General features: G+C 35.5%; 3 protein-coding genes across 4 annotated transcripts; 1 reads left to right on the top strand and 2 right to left on the bottom strand.

Moving 5' to 3' along the window:
• Nucleotides 1–544: 544 nt before the first annotated feature.
• Nucleotides 545–4924, bottom strand: LOC132038614 (ras-related protein YPT3). Its single transcript, XM_059429279.1, has 2 exons — nt 4570–4924; nt 545–1304 (listed from the first exon to the last, which is right to left on the bottom strand). The coding sequence occupies exons 1-2, from the start codon at nt 4788–4790 to the stop codon at nt 869–871; spliced, it is 657 nt and encodes a 218-aa protein (XP_059285262.1). The 5' UTR covers nt 4791–4924; the 3' UTR covers nt 545–868.
• Nucleotides 4925–10869: 5945 nt separating this feature from the next.
• LOC132035836 (probable alpha,alpha-trehalose-phosphate synthase [UDP-forming] 7) lies at nt 10870–17007 on the top strand. Of its 2 annotated transcripts, XR_009409446.1 has the most exons (5): nt 10870–11219; nt 11650–13686; nt 14187–14460; nt 15955–16326; nt 16443–17007. XR_009409446.1 is itself a non-coding variant. In XM_059425976.1 (4 exons), the coding sequence occupies exons 2-4, from the start codon at nt 11696–11698 to the stop codon at nt 16264–16266; spliced, it is 2577 nt and encodes an 858-aa protein (XP_059281959.1). In that variant the 5' UTR covers nt 10871–11219; nt 11650–11695; the 3' UTR covers nt 16267–17007. The 2 variants fall into 2 exon arrangements, 1 of the variants encoding a protein (XP_059281959.1); XM_059425976.1 differs by having other exon boundaries at nt 10871–11219; nt 15955–17007.
• A 706-nt stretch (nt 17008–17713) lies between these two features.
• LOC132035837 (pentatricopeptide repeat-containing protein At2g41080) lies at nt 17714–20266 on the bottom strand. Its single transcript, XM_059425977.1, has one exon. The coding sequence runs from the start codon at nt 19805–19807 to the stop codon at nt 17849–17851; it is 1959 nt and encodes a 652-aa protein (XP_059281960.1). The 5' UTR covers nt 19808–20266; the 3' UTR covers nt 17714–17848.
• Nucleotides 20267–20567: the final 301 nt, after the last annotated feature.

Raw genomic sequence — 20567 nt, 5'->3', positions numbered from 1 at the left:
ATTGATCATTACGCAGATCCTAATATATATTTTTGTCTTTTTAAATTTCATGAGGAATCAGACTATGCTGAAACAATGAAAATAGTGGTTAGTTCGACAAGACAAAGAAAGCAATGATGGAGTATCCTTCTGTCTGTCATGGCAAGGAAGTGCTGTTAAATGAGATTCACATGCCGACAGAGTACCCATCAATTATTCCTTCGAAAGAGAACGCGACCCACCCAAAATTAGACATAAGAAAGAAATCATAATAGTTTTGCCTGTGTGCGCTTTGTTGACCACTTGGCACACCCCAATATGTTCTTTTAACTTTAATTTCGTGTCAAACTACACCAAATAAATTGAAATTGATAGGAATTTTGGTGACTTTCTTAAGACAGAGAAAGCAATGATCTGTCTGTAAATGCAAGGAAGGGCTGTAAATGAGATTCACACATGCTGTACCTGCAGACTATCAAATTTTGATCTTGCCCAAGTTATGAACACCAACAATTGCTACTCAGTAAATAGACTTTTAAAGGAAAAAACTAAATTCAGACGTTCATTCGATACAAAAGAAGATATCGATAATATGGTATTGGAAAGATCTTGATAGTGTCTCAATATTTCAAAGCCATCATCTAGAACACCATAAAACTAAGACCTTGTTTGAACATTCAGTAATTAGAAATTAGAAACTAACAGCACCTGCTCCTCCTTTGGAGTTCTGCATGAGAACGTTGCTTCATGTATTCTCATGGCTAGTATAAATCTTATATCCCACAAGCGAGATAACCAGCAAAAAGAAAAAGGGAGGAAATCATTGATTTAATGACAACTTACAACTGATAAAGCTTGAGCTATTGTCTTTGCATAGTTTCCTGCGACCCTAGGTTGAACAGCATCCGAACTTTTTCCAAGTAGATCCTTCATCTTTGATGTTAATTGTCTGTCCTTTAGGTGGAGCAGATGTAGTAGCACCTTCATCGCCTGTCTCGACTGCCTTTTTACTAACTATACCGTATATCTGCGTGAGAACTTCAGTAAATGCATTGTCGACATTAGTTGCTTCTAATGCAGAAGTCTCCATGAAGTATAATGCCTCCCTTTCTGCCAAGGATTTAGCCTCATCAGTTGAAACAGCCACAAGATGTCGGAGATCTGATTTGTTGCCAAGGAGCATGACTACAATGTTAGGGTCAGTATGGTCTCTCAACTCCTTCAACCACCTTGTAACGTTCTCAAAGGTAACATGTCGAGTAACATCATATACGAGCAAAGCACCGACAGCTCCCCGATAGTAAGCACTGGTAATGGCACGATACCTGGTATGGCAGAAGAAAAACTGAAGCACTAGTACAACAACTTAAGATGATCGCATCCAATTGACAAAAGTTCTAAAAGGAACAAGGATACATCCAATTGTTCCCTTTCTATGAAACAGTAGCAACAACACATTCATCATTAGCAAAGAATGTCAATAGTGGGGGGAAAAGGGACACCAAGAGAGAGGGAAGAAGAAAAACGAAAAAAGAAAAAATCTGCAAGTGAGCTTGAATATAATGAATTTGCTAATCAAGAAAAATAATGTTGTAGTTTACCATAAGAGACCCATTTTATTACTAATAAAACTTGAAATTCACAAAGTCAACTTTATGTCAAAGATACAACTAATTCAGCTGTTCTCAAGACAAACAATAAAGCGGAACCAGGATGTAACTTAAATGGGTTCAAAAGACTAACCTAAATACTTCATTCCATTAGTATTTCTCAACATTTCTCCCTAAACATAGAAATAAATCCACAACTCACGGAACAAGATATGATCTAACATGATCTACACAAAATTGGAAAAAACAATACGAGAAGAAACCATAAGATAGAAAATAAAGATCCAGAAGGATGAGGTCTACTCCATCTTTCTTCTGCTACTATCTTTTAGGGCTAAGTTGGAAACTGAGGTTAAAAATATCAGATTAAAAATAGCACCTTACGCGGAATAGTTAGAAAAGAAAATAAATTCTTTTTTCCTCACAAGAGATGAAATTGTGCAGAGATTACCTCTCATGTGGCTATGTTCTCAGGAAAATGGTTTTGCATGCAAACACCAATAGGGAATATAGCAAAACATGGCCATTCAAGCAGGGATAACTGTACTTTATCTTCCTCTTAATCCACTTCTCATGTTTTATCATGCCAGCTACATAACATACTCCAATCACACATCATTTAAACTGCACCATGTTTGCACCCAAATATTATTATTTTCTGTAAGAAACATGAGCATAGAACGTTTGGAAGGATGACAATGATGTAATACCATTGCTAATGGCATGCGAAACACACTTATGATTCATAAGCCCGGTAGCCAATAATGTCAACCACATCCTAAGGTATTTTAGTTCCCCAAAGTTTCTCCCTAAGCTGGAATGTTTTGTTTCCCCAAATTTCTTTTCTTTCATCACGTTCGTCGTTCGCTACCTTTGGGAGAAATGACTTATGCGGGATTTCCTTTTTTTTTTTTTTTTTTCGCTCACACCAAATATCTACTACAATCCTTCTCCTTGAATAACATAATACAATAGAAGTTACGAACACCAAGTGTGATCTAACAGTCAATGAAGTGGATGAAGACAATGGAATTTCTGGGATCAAATCCTAGCAAAGACAAAAAAAATTAGGTGAGTTCTACAATCTGCCCAAGCTTTGGTAGATACTTCCCGGGTAACTATACCAGTGGAGTTAGCACGCAACTGACCATAAAGGGCCCCGGTTTAGTTTCTAGCCATGTTAGAAGTGTTTGCAAAAATTACAACCAAACAAAAAACTGTCTTATTCTGCAAAGAGTAATGGTATCACTCGAAATGGAGTATATTTTACATTGCTCAGTTTAGTAAAGCTATTTCATATTCAGAGTAAGCATTTGTTGGCAAAAAGTATTGCATTCTAGTCTATACATCATTCCAAGCCTGTAATAGATTCAATTCCCTTATCAGGTATAAGGCTAAATTCTCTTCTTCTTTTTCCTTCTTTCTATAATTGGCAAAAGAAAAGATAAGAAATTTCCGTAAAAATCTAACATCAAGGATTTGGTGGAGTGGATGGGATCTCCCGCTGTTAACCAGAGGTCATAGGTTCGAGTCCCGGAGGGGGAACCCCTTGGTAGGGAGCGCTTCCCCATTTACGAATGACAGTGGCGGACCTAGGATTTTAAGTTCGTGGGTGCTCGCCTTTTAACGACGAACTATGATTGTCTAAAAATGTAATGCGACGGGAAAAGAGAAATTATTGTTTCCAGGTAATTAGGACACTGAAGAAAAGGTTGTAAACATTAATGCAAGTGATACTTTTTTTCTCCTTTTTACCACAGTTAAGCAAACTAATTAAAAAGGGGAAATTAGAAGTCCAGAAAAGCAAATAAGCAGTGAGAAAGGAAAAGAAAAACCAGCTGGTAAAACTAAAAGGAAGAATCTGGCCAAAAATTTGAGAAGCAAACGCTCTAAGCAAGGATTGGTCTCGAATCTCACGCAAACAACAACTTTGATTTTCCCTTTTAAATCAAAGCACCCAGCAGCAGCTTTATGCAATGGGTGCTTAAGCATTTTATATATCCGTTTTGTTGATTTTTATATATAAATACGTAAAGCTTGGGATGCAGTCAATGGGTGCTGGAGCACCACTTTGCACTACGTGGGTCCGCCCCTGACGAATATAAACTACCCGGGCTAGTGAGTATCGGATATCATATGGTTACACCCACAAGGAAAAATGCTAAGAAACCAGCCAACCAATAAAATGGTCAAGGATTTCAAATATTATGAGGAAATCGAGAGTTGCTTTGGTCATTGATTTTTCATATTAGAAAATATACCCTCCCAATGTAAGTAGTATGGACTGAATAAGTTAAAATAATCTTATGACAACAAATTTGGAAACTAAAATTTCTAAAACTAGCTTTTAGATTGACACCACAATAGCATCTAAACAATAAGGTATATGTATACACGCTCTGCACAAGTGTTGAATGTATGATCTTCATCAAAAAAAAAGTTTTGAATGTGTGATCATCTCGTCTAAAGGTCTATTAGAGATGACACAATTTTATAAACTTAATTATGTCTTCAAAACTGCCCTCACGATCAACTCTTATATTTTTCATAAACCAAGCACGTAAAAGTTTTATTTTTATAATTGGTGTCAGTAAGACTTCCATGTCCCTCAAATTTCAAATAGGAACACACAACCCCTTAGACAAGAAATCCCCTTCAAGCAACAATACCACATGGTGTACATCTAGAAACTCTTAGACAATACCAATAAACACAACAACATTCAAGAATTCTACAAATAAGAAGATCAAAACAACTAAACCTCAAGCAATTTTGATTCCACTAAAGCAAGACACACTTCAAAACAAGCACTTACTAGTTACTACTACTCTTGAACCCCACAACTTAAATTTTTTGCAGACTTAACTCAATTCTCAAACCATAAATCATAAACAAGAAAGCCCCAGATACAGAAACACAAAAAGGAACACATACATAATATTCATATCAAGAATTTTTCCAAAAAAGATATAAACTTTACCTTTCTTGACCAGCAGTATCCCAAATCTGAGCTTTAATAACTTTACCTTCAATTTTAAGACTTTTTGTTGCAAACTCAACACCAATAGTAGACTTAGATTCCAAATTGAATTCATTCTTGGTAAACCTGGAAAGCAGATTGGATTTGCCTACACCTGAATCACCTATCAACACCAACTTGAATAGGTAATCATACTCTTCTTCACCTCTATAAGCTGCCATAACTATCTTTTTTGCTCTGTAATTTTACTTCTCTTTTTGATTGAGCAAAATAGTAACTCACAAAAAAGCTTCAATTTTTGAAGAAATAAAAAAGTCTTGAAGGCAGAGAAATGGGGTTGCGACTCTTGTCTGAGGTGGGCTATATTCTAGGAACAGCTTGAAATAGCAAGTTTATATGATGAAATGACATAATTACCCTTTCAGGTATTTTATGATTTTTTTGTCCTACTATATCTTATTTGGATAAAAATGAAAAAAATGACGAAAAAAAAAATGGTAAAGATTGAGGTGTTTGACCATGGATATTTTTTACGGAGTTGAATTATGAAAATCATATTTGGCCGTAAGATTTCGGAATAAAACTTGAAACTTCGAGTTGAATTTTGAAATTTGAAAAACATCAAAAAGTTGTTTTCACTTTAAATGCTCACAAAAATTTAAAAACAACACCAATTTATATTTATGGTCAAATACAATTGTAATTTTCAAATATACTATTTTTCACTTTGAGAGCAAAAGATATTTTTTTCAAATACTCATAATTTACACGACCAAACGTGCCCTTAGATAATAGTACATCGATTTTCCAAGGAATTGAAATATGTATATAAGGAAATAGCAGAATTACAGGCAACTTTGGAAAGTTAATTAAAGATTGAAATATTAATGGTCATTCATGGTAACATAATTAGTGATAATATATTGTCATTTAAGAAGAACAATTTTCTATATATTCTTTTTGTTTTTTCTCCCTCTCTTCTTCTTCTTTCCTTCTTTCTGTACAAGTTCAAGTACATATATTTGTATTCAGATTTTAGACAGTACGTTTATCCACTTACTATATAGCTATTATATTCTTACAACATATTTACAACACACCAAATGTCAGTTACAAAATACAATCTCAAAAGGGAAAGGATAAATTAGGAAGAACAATGATTTGATTAATAAATTGTTTAGGCGTATAATTAGAACCACACATATCAATATGTGGGATGTTGCGTTAGGCATGTGGGTTGGGTGGGTCATTGTCCAAGAGCATAACGGATCTTATAATTGTTTATAAATTCTCGTTGTCTAATAATTGGTAGATAAGTGTATTCTAATCGAAAGAGGTACAATTGTACATGTACTCAAGGAAAGTCAGTGGTACAACACGAAACATCAGTGACAAATAGATCATAATGACAGGTTTCGTAGGGTCATCTAGATAATTTTGTTACTACTAGTATTTAATTATTTATCATGTCAACTAGATAATCTTTTTTCAAGAGTAACAAACTCAAGCGAAAATATATATTAAGTGATAAAAGTTTTCATACAAGATATCATTCATTTTGATGTAAACCTTATGTTTGTTTAGTTTCCGGTCAATTGGTTTCCTAATAAGAAAATGGATCATGAGTCTAACTTAACCTCGTGAAATGAGGATTGCACCATGCAGAGAGATCTTTCAATTTTTAAAGAGCCGATGCGGGAATACAACACATTTGCACGCCCAACCAAGCATAGATAATAATACAATATGAGGGGCCAACATCGAATAAACTAAAAATTGGGATTAGTCTGACTCCGATATCATATTAAAAAGATAGACTTCCAGTCTAACTTAATCCCTAAAGCTAATTCATAAAGGGAAAATTGTCCAATAGAACGATACCATATAGAAAGACCATCTAATTCTTTAAGGCGCCAACCTGGGAACTCAATACATCCTAACCACATCAATATTCAATGGTATATCTACACATTCTTTGCGATTTAATATTGAGAAAATATAGAAGGATCCATGATTGAATTTGGCCAGTTGTAAGTTTTCCTATTATTGACACTTAAATTAACTGTAACCCACTTGTTTTTGTTTTGAAAAATGAAAATTGAAAATTGCCATAGCCATTTCATATGAACCAGAATCTTTTTAGGCAATGATGAAACCATTAATGGTCATACTCATACATGATGCGTTATACCCATAATCATAGTAACGTCTATCGAAAGTTTAACTAGCAGATAAGAATACCATATTATAGACATCATCTTTTAGAAACAAGATTACAAACTAAGGAGCCGTTTTGACATTTAAAAAATTCCTTTAAGAAAACAAAATATTATTTGGTTGTAGAATGGTTTAATCTTTTGGTTAGTGTTTGAAGATGAGTTTTCCAAATTTTCAAATGAATTTTTTTGCTCTCCGCTTACAAAACTTCAACTTCAACTTTTCCAAATGATCAAATGCATGAACAACAACAACAACATACCCAGCATAATCCCACCAGGTGAGTTTGGGGAGGGTAGAGGGTACGCAGACCTTACCCTTACCTTTTAATGGGTAGAGAGGTTGTTTCCGATAGACCCTCAGCTCAAGGAGAGATGAGAAAGCATCAGTAATAATATACAGTAATAGCAACAAGATAATAGGACGACGAAGTAAAAAAAATAATCAGATAGTGCTAGAGATAAGAACAAGCAATCCAAAGCTAAAATAAAAATAAGAAATATGCGAATGCTAAAATAAAAATACAAGAAAATGACGAAAATAATACTGGTCAAGCAAGAAAGGAAGGTACTACTAATCCTACGACTAGCCTTCTACCCTAATCCTCAACCTCCACACCTTCCTATCTAGGGTCATGTCCTCGGTAAGCTGAAGACTAGTCATATCCTGCCTGATCACCTCTCTCCAATACTTCTTCGGCCTTCCTCTACCTCTCTTCCAGCCCTCCCTCGCTCGCCAGCCTCTCACACCTCCTCACTGGCGCATATGTGCCTCTCCTCTGGACATGTCCGAACCATCTTAGTCTCACCTCCCGCATCTTGTCTACTACGAAGGCCACCCCTACCTTGTCTTGAATCTTTTCATTTCTGTCTTGAATCTTTTCATTTCTGATCATATCTCTCCTAGTCAGCCCACACATCCATCTCAACATTCTCATTTTCGCAACTTTCATCTTCTGAACATGAGAGTTCTTGACTGGCCAACACTCCGTCTCACATAGCATCATCAATCTCATTACTAAATTAAACAAAAGATATTGTCTTTTCGAATTCTTGCTGCAGATTTTTCCATTTGCTTGGCTTTTCTCTTTAGTTTGGTTGCGTGGTTAAATTTTGTCAATCAATCACATCCTCTTTATTACCCAAAAAAGGTTAAAATTATTGACTACTTTTCATTCATGACAAAGAGGAAAAAGTACTTCTATCCTATCATATTTTTCGTCTGCATGCGACTTTCGCATAAAGAACTAAAGCCAAAAACAAGAATTACACAATACAAAAATGCCAAAGAGGATTTAGGCCAGCTTTAAGGATCAATCAACCAAATTATATGACATTATCTTTTTAATCTGTTTCAAACAAAAACTGATGCTTTTTTAATATTTGAAGCTTTTAATTTTATTTTTATATTACGCATATTTAATTTATTTATGAATATGTTTTTTCTTTTAAATCAAGTATCATATCAGAAAATTAGGATTCACATGCTTCCACAACCAGCCACTAGCAAGTGCCATGTGTTGGGCTCTGAGCTGGCAAGCTAACAAGCACCCACATAAGCACTCACCATAAAATATCCCGTCATAGTCCCACATACTATCATAATATCATTAACAAGTTAAAATAAAAAAAAATTCACATAGTTATATGTAATAAGTTGATAGAAATATTGGGTCCTGATTTTTATATGCGTCTGGAATTTTTGTGTTGTGCCGTACTCAATTAATACTAATTGTATGAGTTTTTTTTTGCCTTATAAGTTAGTGAATCAATAATTTGTGGATTCAAAAATATAAGATTCAGATCCATTAACTTGTGAGAAGAAAATCACATTCAGTTAATTTTAATTATGTGAGACGCATAATAAAGTTTTTTGTGATAGGGTGAAAAAATTTACAAGTATATATCATTTTCGCATACGTAACGTGCTTCGCACGTGGTCCTCCAATGCCCACTTGCACTTGACTCAAGTCAGCTTGATATCCCCTTCTCTTTTTCCGAATCCTTTTTCTTGCAATTAATATTCCTCATATTCTTTGACTAAATGTTTGATAGACCATTTCAATTCTATTATAAAAAAGAACATTTTTTCTTAACTTAATGGTTTCCTATATACTCATCTATTCTTTGTGTTTTAGTTTTCTTTTAAAAATAAGGAAATTTTTGTGTGTACTTCTTTTGTGAGTCTTTGTTGTTTTGTTGATGAAATTTGGAATCATGTTAGTATTCTTTTCTAGCTTCTCATCTGGGGTTCGATATTCGTATTGAAGCTACAATTAATTTGAATTAACGTCGCATAAGGTTCAGTAAAAGGGGAAGCACTCCCTGACAAAACCTTTTATATTTAGGGCTCGAATCTGAAAATTCTGACTAAAGATAAAGGGATCCTATATATCTACTAAAATCTATGATGGTTATATTGTCGGATCTGTAAGATTTATAGTAACAGTTTCGATGCAATTTCTATACTAAAATAAAATGCAAAAAATCTTATTCTTAAATTTCAGTATTTCATTAGAAATACGACGAAAGAAACAAAACATAGTAAAGTTTGAAGTGTTCCAAATAAATAATACTTCTATCACCAAGTGCACGTTGAGACTTATAGTAACATCAAGTGACATCAGTAAAATCCAATTATTAGATGTTACGGCATATCTTTGCTGAAATGGTTGTCAATTACCATTTACTAGTACTTTGTTAAATTTCTTTAGTTTGAACAACTTTTTTCTTTATTCTCAATTTAAATTAAAGTTTAACTCCTTATCTATAATTTATCTTCACCTTTTCACTTTTACGATAAACATAAATTTAACCTTGTGCATTTTGACAACATCAATCACATTCAACAAAGATTTCGTTGCCCCCATTATCTCGTAAACAATTTTGGGTGAGCTGTCAATTTTTAACATTTATAGACATAGCATATATTTATTATTTTTAGGTTTTATCCACAAATGTATGGCCCTCAATATTTAAGTTGTTCAACTAAACATTTTTATTTGGCCAGAAAACATAGATATGATATCTAAGGGCTGGACCAAATGGTCAAATATAGTGGGAAGAGAACTATGAGATTTCAACGGAAGAAAAAATAATAAAGGGCCGTTTGGTTATATGGATTAGGCGGTTATTTCAATATAAAATCCGAAATTTTGATTTGTTCAGCATTTAATTGTGAGTATTAACTACAATCAGGATAAAATTAATATTTGTGTGTATTAACTAAAATTAGGATAAAAATTATATCAAAATCATGAAATTATTGGTCTCGTATAAAAAGTGAGATTATTTATACTGGTTATAATTGCAAGACTATAATCCTTGGATAACCTCGTGTTCGGCCAAATGATCCTTAAATGATTTCTTTTCATTTTTTAAGTCTCGATGAGCAGAACTTTCTATGCTTGTATTGGTGAGAAGTAACTATTTCAAATTGGCTCGAACACCACCATTAATAAAAATAATTGATTCAAGTTGATTCGGACACCATCGTCATTAAAAAAGGGGAAAAGGCTCAAATATGCCATCGAACTATTGAAAATGGCTTATTTATTTATTTCGTCGATAGTTTGAGCTCATTTATGCCATCCCGTTACTAAATGGCTCATCCAATTTTTTATTTTTCATTAACTGCCGGTTTTACAATACTAGATATGACACGTGGCCTCCAATTAGAGGTCTACGTCATTTGATTAAACCAGCACAAATTAAATCCTAAATTATACTAAAACCCGATCCATTAATTTAAGATTTAATTTGTGCTGGTTTAATAAACGACGTGAACCTCTAGTTGGAGGTCACGTATCATATCTGGTATTGTAAAACCGAAGTTAATAAAAAATGGCATGAATGAGCCATTTGGTAACGGCGATAGCATAAATGAACCAAACTATTAACGAGTGGTATAATTGAACTATTTTCGATTGTTCGATAATATATTTTAGCCTTTTCCTTTAATTAAAAAAAAAAAAACCCACATAAATATGTCAATGTATTCAATTATTTTTGTACCTTTATGCAAGACTTTTTCTTTTATCCTTATCCCTTCCCTTTTAGCCTCTTTCGGTGGCCTTAGCTTACAGAAAATAGACATCCTCATTTGGTGATTTTAAACACACACTTTCACGTATGCATTGCACGTTTATATTTTTTTATAATATATCTAGGTCATAGTCAAGGAAAGAATCTTAATTTTTCCCTTGAAGATCAGATACAACTACTCAATTTTAATGTAAAAAAACAAAAAAAAAAAGATTTATTTCTCTGAATATTCATATCCAAGACTTCCTTTGTACCCATTTTGGAAATCACCTTTTTTCACATTCACATAGAAAATAAATCACAACCCTTCTTGTTTATCCCTAACAAACCCTAAAAACTGAATCTTTCACTTAAAAAGATCCAAGATTTGAGGCTTTTTGAATCTTTAAGGTAAAATCTTGGTTACCCATTTAATTTTTTTTGTTTGTTTACTTTATATTAATTCTTGATTTCACTTTGTATGTTTATTTTCATCTGGGTGTGTATAAGATCATATATTTATGTAGTTACTTACATGGGTTTCCCATTTTATTTTGTTTCTGTACTTTGTATGATGTATAATGTGTTTTTGTTATGAAACTAAACTTTTTAAATGCTTGATTCACTTTGTTTGAATTATTTTCATGTGGGTATGATTAAAGATCATATCTTTATCTAGTTACTTACATGGGTTTCAGTTTGATTTATTCTAATCAGCATTTTTTTTGCACTTTTGCTCTGTGATTTGGTTTTAGGTTACCAATTTTGATATTATTGAGCTAGGGTGTGTTTGTTTTGGCTATAACTATGGTTAAACTTGAATTGTATGGTATAATTGCAGAAATTTGAAAATCCCCAATTAGAGGAAAGCAAGAATCTTTGTCAAGATGATGTCGAGATCGTATACGAATCTTTTGGATTTGGCATCTGGGAATTTCCCAGTAATGGGAAGGGAAAGGGATCGGAGACGGATGTCGCGAGTAATGACAGTGCCTGGGAGTATATGTGAGCTGGATGATGACCAGGCTGTTAGTGTGTCTTCTGATAATCAATCTTCACTTGCTGGTGATCGAATGATTGTTGTGGCGAATCTGTTGCCATTGAAAGCGAAAAGGAGACCGGATAATAAAGGTTGGAGCTTTAGTTGGAATGAGGACTCATTGCTTTTGAGACTTAAGGATGGTTTACCTGAAGATATGGAAGTATTATTTGTAGGGTCTTTATCTGTTGACGTTGATCCGATTGAACAGGATGATGTTTCTAGCTATCTGTTAGATAAGTTTAGATGTGTGCCGACGTTTCTTCCACCTAATATTCTGGAAAAGTATTATGAGGGTTTCTGCAAGAGGCATTTGTGGCCACTTTTTCACTACATGTTGCCATTTTCACCCGACCACGGAGGCCGCTTTGATCGTTCTATGTGGGAAGCATATGTTGCTGCCAACAAGATGTTTTCACAGAAAGTGGTTGAGGTGCTTAATCCCGAGGATGATTTTGTTTGGATTCATGATTATCATTTGATGGTGTTGCCGACTTTCTTGAGAAGGCGGTTCAATCGATTGAGAATTGGGTTTTTCCTTCACAGTCCGTTCCCTTCATCTGAGATTTACAGGACTCTTCCTGTTAGAGAGGAAATACTAAAGGCTCTGCTATGTTCCGACCTTGTTGGATTCCACACTTTCGACTATGCTCGACATTTCCTTTCGTGTTGCAGTCGAATGTTGGGGTTAGAGTATCAGTCTAAAAGAGGTTATATAGGACTGGAATACTATGGAAGGACAGTAGGTATCAAGATTATGCCCGTAGGGATACATATGGGTCACATTGAGTCCATGAAGAAAATTGCAGATAAAGAGTTAAAGTTTAAGGAGCTAAAACAACAATTCGAAGGAAAAACTGTTCTGCTTGGAGTTGATGACCTGGATATTTTCAAAGGTATCAACTTGAAGCTTCTAGCAATGGAGCACATGCTCAAACAGCATCCCAAGTGGCAAGGGCAGGCTGTGCTTGTTCAGATTGCTAATCCTATGAGGGGTAAAGGAATAGATTTAGAAGAAATACAGGCTGAGATACAGGAAAGTTGCAAGAGAATTAATAAGCAATTTGGCAAGCCTGGGTATGAACCTATAGTTTATATCGATAAGCCTGTGTCAAGTAGCGAACGGATGGCTTATTATAGTGTTGCTGAATGTGTTGTTGTCACAGCTGTTAGGGATGGGATGAACCTGACTCCTTATGAATACATCGTCTGTCGACATGGTGTATCGGGTGCAGAAACAGATTCAGGTGTAGTGGGTGGGCCCGACAAGAGCATGCTCGTTGTGTCGGAATTCATAGGGTGTTCACCTTCCTTAAGTGGGGCCATCCGTATTAACCCATGGAATGTCGAAGCAACTGCCGAGGCAATGAATGAGGCTGTATCAATGAATGAGGCTGAGAAACAGCTACGACATGAGAAGCATTACCGTTACATAAGCACCCACGATGTTGCTTATTGGTCGAGAAGTTTCTTGCAAGATATGGAGAGAACTTGTGCTGATCACTTTAGGAAAAGATGCTATGGCATTGGTTTGGGCTTTGGGTTTAGAGTTGTTTCCCTAGATCCCAACTTCAGGAAGCTCTCAATTGATGATATTGTGAACGCTTATATTAAGTCTAAGAGCAGGGCCATATTCCTGGACTACGATGGAACTGTGATGCCGCAGAATTCTATCATTAAGTCTCCAAGTGCTGAAGTTATCTCCATCCTGAATAAAATTTCTGGTGATCCAAACAACGCAACCTTCATTGTTAGTGGAAGGGGGAGGGAAAGCCTAACCAAGTGGTTTTCTCCTTGTAAAAAGTTGGGACTTGCAGCAGAACATGGCTACTTTTTGAGGTCTGTTTCTTCTATTTCCCTGTACAATGTATCTACTTTTTGTATGGTCTAAATAAATAGTCTAGTCACTAGTGTGCTGGTAAAAGGTGTAACATAGACTGAGAATTCTTGCAAATGAAGTAAAAGTGATATTGGCCATTTATCTCATCATTTTAGGATGCTCCTAACATTCAATATAGTTGTTAGAACTTAGAAGTATGGTATAGTATTCTACTGAATTCTATGCAGATTTCACATCTTTCAATACTTCCAATTCATTTATTAATTCAATCTTCCCAGTGCCTTCCAAATCTCTTCCAAATCTCTGTTGATACTATTTAGTCACATTTTCTATTATCGTTAATATAGTTTTGTAGTCAACTTAACTCATTTAACTTCATGCCGTGGCAATTGTGCCTTATTGAATGTTGAGATTATGTGCATGAATTAGGGTTTGCTGTTTGCCAGGTCATTCTTTTTCTCTTTTACGTTTGCTAACTTCTAATCTTCTGACAATGCAGATGGGAAGGAGAGCAGGAATGGGAAGTATGCAGTCAGAGCTCTGATTTTGGTTGGATGCATCTTGCTGAACCTGTGATGCAATCCTATACAGACGCAACAGATGGTTCTTGCATAGAAAGAAAAGAAAGTGCTATAGTGTGGCAGTATCGTGATGCGGATTCTGGATTTGGGTTTTCTCAGGCAAAGGAGATGCTTGATCATCTGGAGAGTGTTTTAGCAAATGAACCGGTTGCCGTGAAAAGTGGTCAGCACATTGTGGAAGTGAAGCCTCAGGCACGTATTACTTATCCCAGTTTCCAATATGTTTTCATTCTTATTTGTTGCTTATATTCCAAGAATTACATTTAACAAATGGTACTTAGCTTCCCTTAGTAAATGACCCCTTTTCGTATTGATGACAGTCTCCTCACCCAAAAACAGTACACTGGGATGTGTTTGGTTTCCCGTAAATGATCTCTGGATAATATTTTCTTTTTGTTGCTATGGGGCTTTCTGATGAGAAATATGAATATTCCTGTTGACCATACATGATACAACTTATGCATCATTTTGGTTTTCTGTATACGATAATTGTGCTGATCTCCACATTATGTCTGGCAGTTGCTTTCTGGGTTGCTAGTTGGTTATATTGCTTGTACGGATGGTGTATATTCTTTATATTTTATTTTAAATTAAGTAATAAAATTACATTAATGAGTGGGCAAAAACCCATGTACAAGAGGTATACCAAAAAGAAGAAGCCTACGAAAAGAGATGGTGATATTGCTTAGATGGATGGTGTATATTCTTTTTTCTAGTAAGTGCGGATGGTATGTGTTCAAGCTTATTCACATTTCACTTGATGCTCAGAGGCGAATTGAAAGTTGAAGCAGTGGGAATTCTAAAGATTCCCCAGGGGAAAATAGAGATGTCTATAGAGATGTCTGGATTCCCCGTCTTATTATTATTCAGATAAGAATCCTCATAATCACAAATTGGACTATTACTAGTATTAATATTTTTATAGCCTGTCTCTATAAGTTGAGAGTGGAATTTATCCTTTATTTTGTCCTTTCCATTCACTCGGATTTCTTCCGTTTCATCAATTTTGTCCGGATCCCACCCTTCTTCCGAAAAAAGCGCAGGAGAAGGATAAGGATCTTCTTCAGTGGATCCCTCTTGTTTCTGGGAAGCAGTTGCTATTTCTACATCTCTTTCTTCCTCACTTTTCACCCTTTCTTCTGTTTTTGAGGCTTCTTTCAGTTTCTCAGTAAGAACGGGTGAGGGTATTCTGCCTAAATATTAGACACAGGTGTATATTCTTTTTTCTAGTAAGTGTGGATGGTATGCATTCAAGCTTGCATCGATCTCCATTAGCTATCCCTATTCTGTAATTCGCTATTATCATTCTCCATATTAAATGCATGCCTTTATTTTTATCCATGCGCCATTAATCCATGCGTAGCTTATCTACAAACCAAAGAGCCTTTAGTATTTACTAACATTCATGTAAGTAATTGGTTGAATGCTGCAATTTCCTTGCAACTGACAAGTGACACCCCTGGCATATATTTCCTGTCTAGAAAAAATATTGTTAAAAGTAATAATTTTAACAACAATGTTTCTCTTTTCTGCTTTTCTGATGGCTGTTGTCAAATTCTTGAGTATCTTGAACTTATCTTTTTCTTTAACAATTTTTGACGTGTATTATAAGCATTGGTTGCAGTCAGTAATGTGTCGATCCTAGCATGTGTTCTGAATAACCTTAATTTTCTCTTTTGATTCTAGGGGGTCACCAAAGGTTTAGTTGCAGAAAAAGTCTTTAAATCTTTAGCGGCGAAAGGAAAACAGGCGGATTTTGTGCTTTGCATTGGTGATGATAGATCTGACGAAGATATGTTTGAAATCATTGGCGATGCTTTGTCCAGAAATATTATTTCGTATGATACCAAGGTATTTGCTTGCACAGTTGGACAAAAACCTAGCAAAGCGAAGTATTATTTGGATGACACATCTGAGGTGGTGCTAATGCTAGACTCCCTTGCTGAAGCCACTGATACTCCAGTGACTTCCGATGATGAACCCGAGAACTCCGACTGAATTTAGCTACCAGATGCTTGGTTTGCTTTGGTTACCTTCTCTACTGAATGTATATTCCAGGTCCGAAGATGACACATTGTCCATTTGAGTAGGTTTCGAGGTTTAAGAAAATGGAATCTCAATATCTTGTCCTATCATTCTTTCCTTTCTGGTTGTTCTATTCTTTTTATCACTAGCCTGGATGTAATATAGTTATGAGAAGGGGAGAAGCACAGAAGAGTGCTTCTTGAAAATAAATTGTCTAGTGCTGGAGGGCATTGAGCATTCATGCAGAATCAGAGAACTGCAAGGAGGGTGGAACTGAGCTGAAGATGTTAGACGTGATTTCTGTAAGACCGAATGGGGCAGAGAATTTATTAGGACAGACGAAAGATTTGATCATTCCCGGACTATGCCGGAACTAAATGACGCTGTTCAGGCTGTTTATGTTAATTGTGGTGGCAAAGCTTTAACTGAAGACTGCTTTGTGGCTGCTTGATACTTGAATTGGTAGTATATTGAAGTTGTCTTTTTTAAAGTTGGTCACATGTGGACCTAATTTAGATTAGCAGTGTCAGTGGATATGGCTGTGGCTGGCAATAAGCATCAAACTATGTCGAATGAGTCGATGTTTTGGTAGTCTTCTTGTTGTACAGTATAAGATTAATGATGTGAATTGAGAAGATTTCTCTCCTCTTTTCTGATCCTATCAAAAACATTGTGTGGATACAAGTTAATGCAAGAATATTTCGTTTTACAGAATTAAGATTTTTGTTATCGTGAAGGTCTCTTTGCCATCTATCATAGCAGTAGACCAAGTTTGTCACGATCTAAATTAAGGCTCCGTGACGGGCAATTGGCTACCACTACGTCTGGGCGCACCCTTAACTATCCATAACTATTTTCATCATATCTTTTTTTCTTTTTCTTCTACGTATATGTTTATTCATCTGCCCCTAAATATTTCTTAACTCGTTATGTTGGGAGAATATGTAGGATCATCTGATGAGTTCTTGTGATACCATGCCACTTTTATAGCAATATTCTTTGCATTTCTTCATGGTTTTGTTTTCTGAATCCAAAATCATAATCTGTCTAAATGCAATGCCATAAAATAAATTGTTGTGGTGTTATTCTCAATATGCTTATCCAAGAACGTATTAGTTCCCGTAAACTCACCAATAGACGATTCTTTATGTCACATGTGAAAGAAAATCATCTTATATCCTTGGCTTCCGAGTTTGCTTGCGTGAAAAGAAGCAAGAAGGAAAAAGAAAAAAAAGTAAAAATCTCCAAGCTTGTAGTCAAATCTCTATTTTGCCAAAGTTAGGGCCTAGGGGTTACATACAATGCCACAAAATTTAACAGAGGAAGTTTGAATAAAGTGTATGTAAGTACATTTAGACACATTGTGCTCTGAGATATACTCACTTTTCAATATGAATGAAAAAAACTAAAAGATCTAATCATGAACTAAGTTTGTGAATCTCTTTCAATTTTTTTTAATATTGTTACAACTAATGGAGGAAATAATGGTTCATGAACACTCTCACAGTGAGAAAGGAAATGACTATTACCTACAGCCGGATTACCAAATGCAATCTCACCAATAATCTCCACAAGAACAACTACCATCTTTGAAGTGATGAAACCTACTGGCATCGCGTACAATAATTTCTCGATTCTTCACCTTGGATATGTACTTAATAGCCATATGGCAATCACCACAAATTCGTAAGTTCTTCATTATCCTAATTGGAAAACCCTCCGGGGTGTTCATTAGCGCAAAAGCAATAGCTAATTTTTCACTGTGATGAACCAAATTGTACTCTTGTTCCTCTAATTCCATATCATGCAAAACGGATCCTGTGTCAGGAACATAGCCCTCTAACTTCAGCTCCGCGATCAATTCCTTTAAGTACACATCAACGTCTTCCGACTGTGGATGAGACTTATCACCTATAACGAAATGGTGAACTTGGTTCTTCAACTCCAGCCAACTTATTCCTGGTTCTTTCTTTACTCCCCTTTCCTTCATTGATTTCCTCAGTTCAGAGACATAATTCCATCTTTTAGCAGATGCTTGAATATTAGCAAGGAGCACATATGAAGCTGAATCATCAGGATCAATCCTCAAAACTTCTTCAGCTATACTTCTAGCCATATCTGCATTTTTATGAATTTTACAGGCCGATAGCAACGTCTTCCATATGACACCATCTGGCTTCACAGGCATAGATCTAATAAGATCTTCAGCCTCCTGTAATCGGCCTGCTCTTCCTAGGAGGTCAACCACACATGTATAGTGAACCAGTTGAGGCTCCACATTGTACTTTTCCACCATCATGTTGAAAAATTCAAGCCCTTCATCCTTCATCCCACTATGACTACAAGCATATAGCAAACTCAGAAAAGTTACATTATTAGGTGCTAGTCCTTCCTGCTCCATATGGTGAAACAACTCAATGGCGTTCTTTCCCCTACCATGAAACCCGTAAGCAGAAATCATAGCACTCCACAAAACAATATCAGCTTCATCCCTTTCCACAAAAATCTTCTCGGATTCATCTAAAGACCCACATTTCGAATACATGCTAATCAATGAACTAACAACAGCAACCACAGAAATCGCTCCAGTTTTTATAACCTCAGTATGAATCTGCTGCCCTTGTCCTATCGTAGCCAGCTCTGAACACGAGCTGATAACACTAACAAACGTTATCTTGTCCGGTCTAAAACCCGCGATTTTCATCATATTATACAGCTCCAATGCACCCTCGAAACACCCATTCTGTGCCCTACCAGCAATAAGTGTATTCCAAGCCGCCACAGTTTGAGCTGGCATCGACATGATCACAATTTCTCCTTCTCTCAAACTACCAGACCTCATATACATATGAGCCAACGAACTCGAAACAACCAAATGCCCATCTAATCCCAATTTCACTACACAACCATGAACTTCCTTACCCTTCTTCAAATCTTTCAAACCAGCACAACCTCTTAAAACACTTGCAAGAGTAAATGCATCAGGCAAATAACCCAACTCATACATTCTTGAAAACAAACTCAATGCCCTATCATTAAGCTCAAACTGAGTAAACCCCGTAATCATCGCATTCCAAGAAGCCAAATTTCTCTCACCCATTTCATCAAACAACTTATATGCACTATCCAAATCACCAATCTGGACATACCCACCAATCAAAATGTTAAAAGACATGACATTTCTTTTAGGCAATTTATCAAACAGTTGAAACGCAGTATCTAACTGACCCAATTTAGTGTAAGCATTGAGCAAATGGTTTGAAACAAATTTGTCTTTGAAACAACCAGATGTTATTATAAGTGAATGCAACTGTTTGGTGAGTGAAAAAGAGTTTTTTTGGATGCAAGATTGTAAAAGGAAAGAAAAATGAGATGGGTTGTTCCATATTAGGAAAGAGAACTTGTTGAATGCTTCTTTTATGTAACCTTGAGAACATAGGATTGAAAACTCAGTTGAGGTTGTTGAGAATGGTCGAGAGTTTAGTCTCAGAGGTCTCAAACAAGATTGTCCCATTCATTTGGGATTAGTTTTGTGGGGATTCTTGTATTATAGGATTGGTTAAGCTGGTTGCTGTTTTTACCTAATTTGGCATTACTTTTTAAGTTGGCTGTTGTTGTTTTCATAAGAATTAACCTAAATAGCCGTGTATCCGGTTGTTTAAACAAAAAATTGGAGGGCAGATGTATAATATAGACAATTATAATTTTTTTGATATATTGATAACTACTATGCAACATCTCTTGAATTTGCCAGGAGCAAGAGCTGCATTTGATTGATTGCATCTTCCCATAGTACCAAATCTTGTTTATGTCTATGACCTTCATTCGCCAGAAAATCTATACATTTATTTGCGTCTCTAGTTATGAAAAATAGTCGCCTCGTTGACTTTCACCAAGTATTTGCGATTTCCAATAATATCTCTAAGATGTCTTCCTCTTGGATGAGCTCGACAACAAATATGCAGTCTGTTTCTACCTCTAATGTTGTGTATCCCTTTTGATGAAGTATCAAGCAACGTGTCAAACTAATTATAATATGTATATAATTTATGTATACTTGCTGGAAAAGTAAACAGTGAATCTGGCTGGCTATTTGAGTAAAGATCATTCTTTGACCTTCCATTCCTTCTAAATTTCTATCAACTTTTAATGAAGTAATTCCTCTAGGGTCACTTATCTCTAATGAAAAAAAGTGAAGTTTATTCCTGTTTTCCTCCTTAGATGTATTAAATCAGACAAACCTGAAGTAAGTATCTTGTGAACATTGTTTCACA

The sequence above is a fragment of the Lycium ferocissimum genome, chromosome 11 (assembly GCF_029784015.1).
Source record: "Lycium ferocissimum isolate CSIRO_LF1 chromosome 11, AGI_CSIRO_Lferr_CH_V1, whole genome shotgun sequence".
In the NCBI taxonomy this organism is placed as follows: Eukaryota; Viridiplantae; Streptophyta; class Magnoliopsida; order Solanales; family Solanaceae; genus Lycium; species Lycium ferocissimum.
Note: the sequence above shows the minus strand (reverse complement) of the source record. Positions and strands in the feature narration are given on the sequence as shown.

Bases quoted from the DNA above. Each gene is read 5' to 3' on its own strand.
- LOC132038614 (XM_059429279.1), bottom strand. From the start codon at position 4,790: ATGGCAGCTTATAGAGGTGAAGAAGAGTATGATTACCTATTCAAGTTG. The intron at 1,305-4,569 runs GTAAAGTTTATA...CTGCCATACCAG, and splicing joins GATACTGCTGGTCAAGAAAG to GTATCGTGCCATTACCAGTG.
- LOC132035836 (XM_059425976.1), top strand. From the start codon at position 11,696: ATGATGTCGAGATCGTATACGAATCTTTTGGATTTGGCATCTGGGAAT. The intron at 13,687-14,186 runs GTCTGTTTCTTC...CTGACAATGCAG, and splicing joins GAACATGGCTACTTTTTGAG to ATGGGAAGGAGAGCAGGAAT. The intron at 14,461-15,954 runs GCACGTATTACT...TTTTGATTCTAG, and splicing joins TTGTGGAAGTGAAGCCTCAG to GGGGTCACCAAAGGTTTAGT.
- LOC132035837 (XM_059425977.1), bottom strand. From the start codon at position 19,807: ATGGGACAATCTTGTTTGAGACCTCTGAGACTAAACTCTCGACCATTC.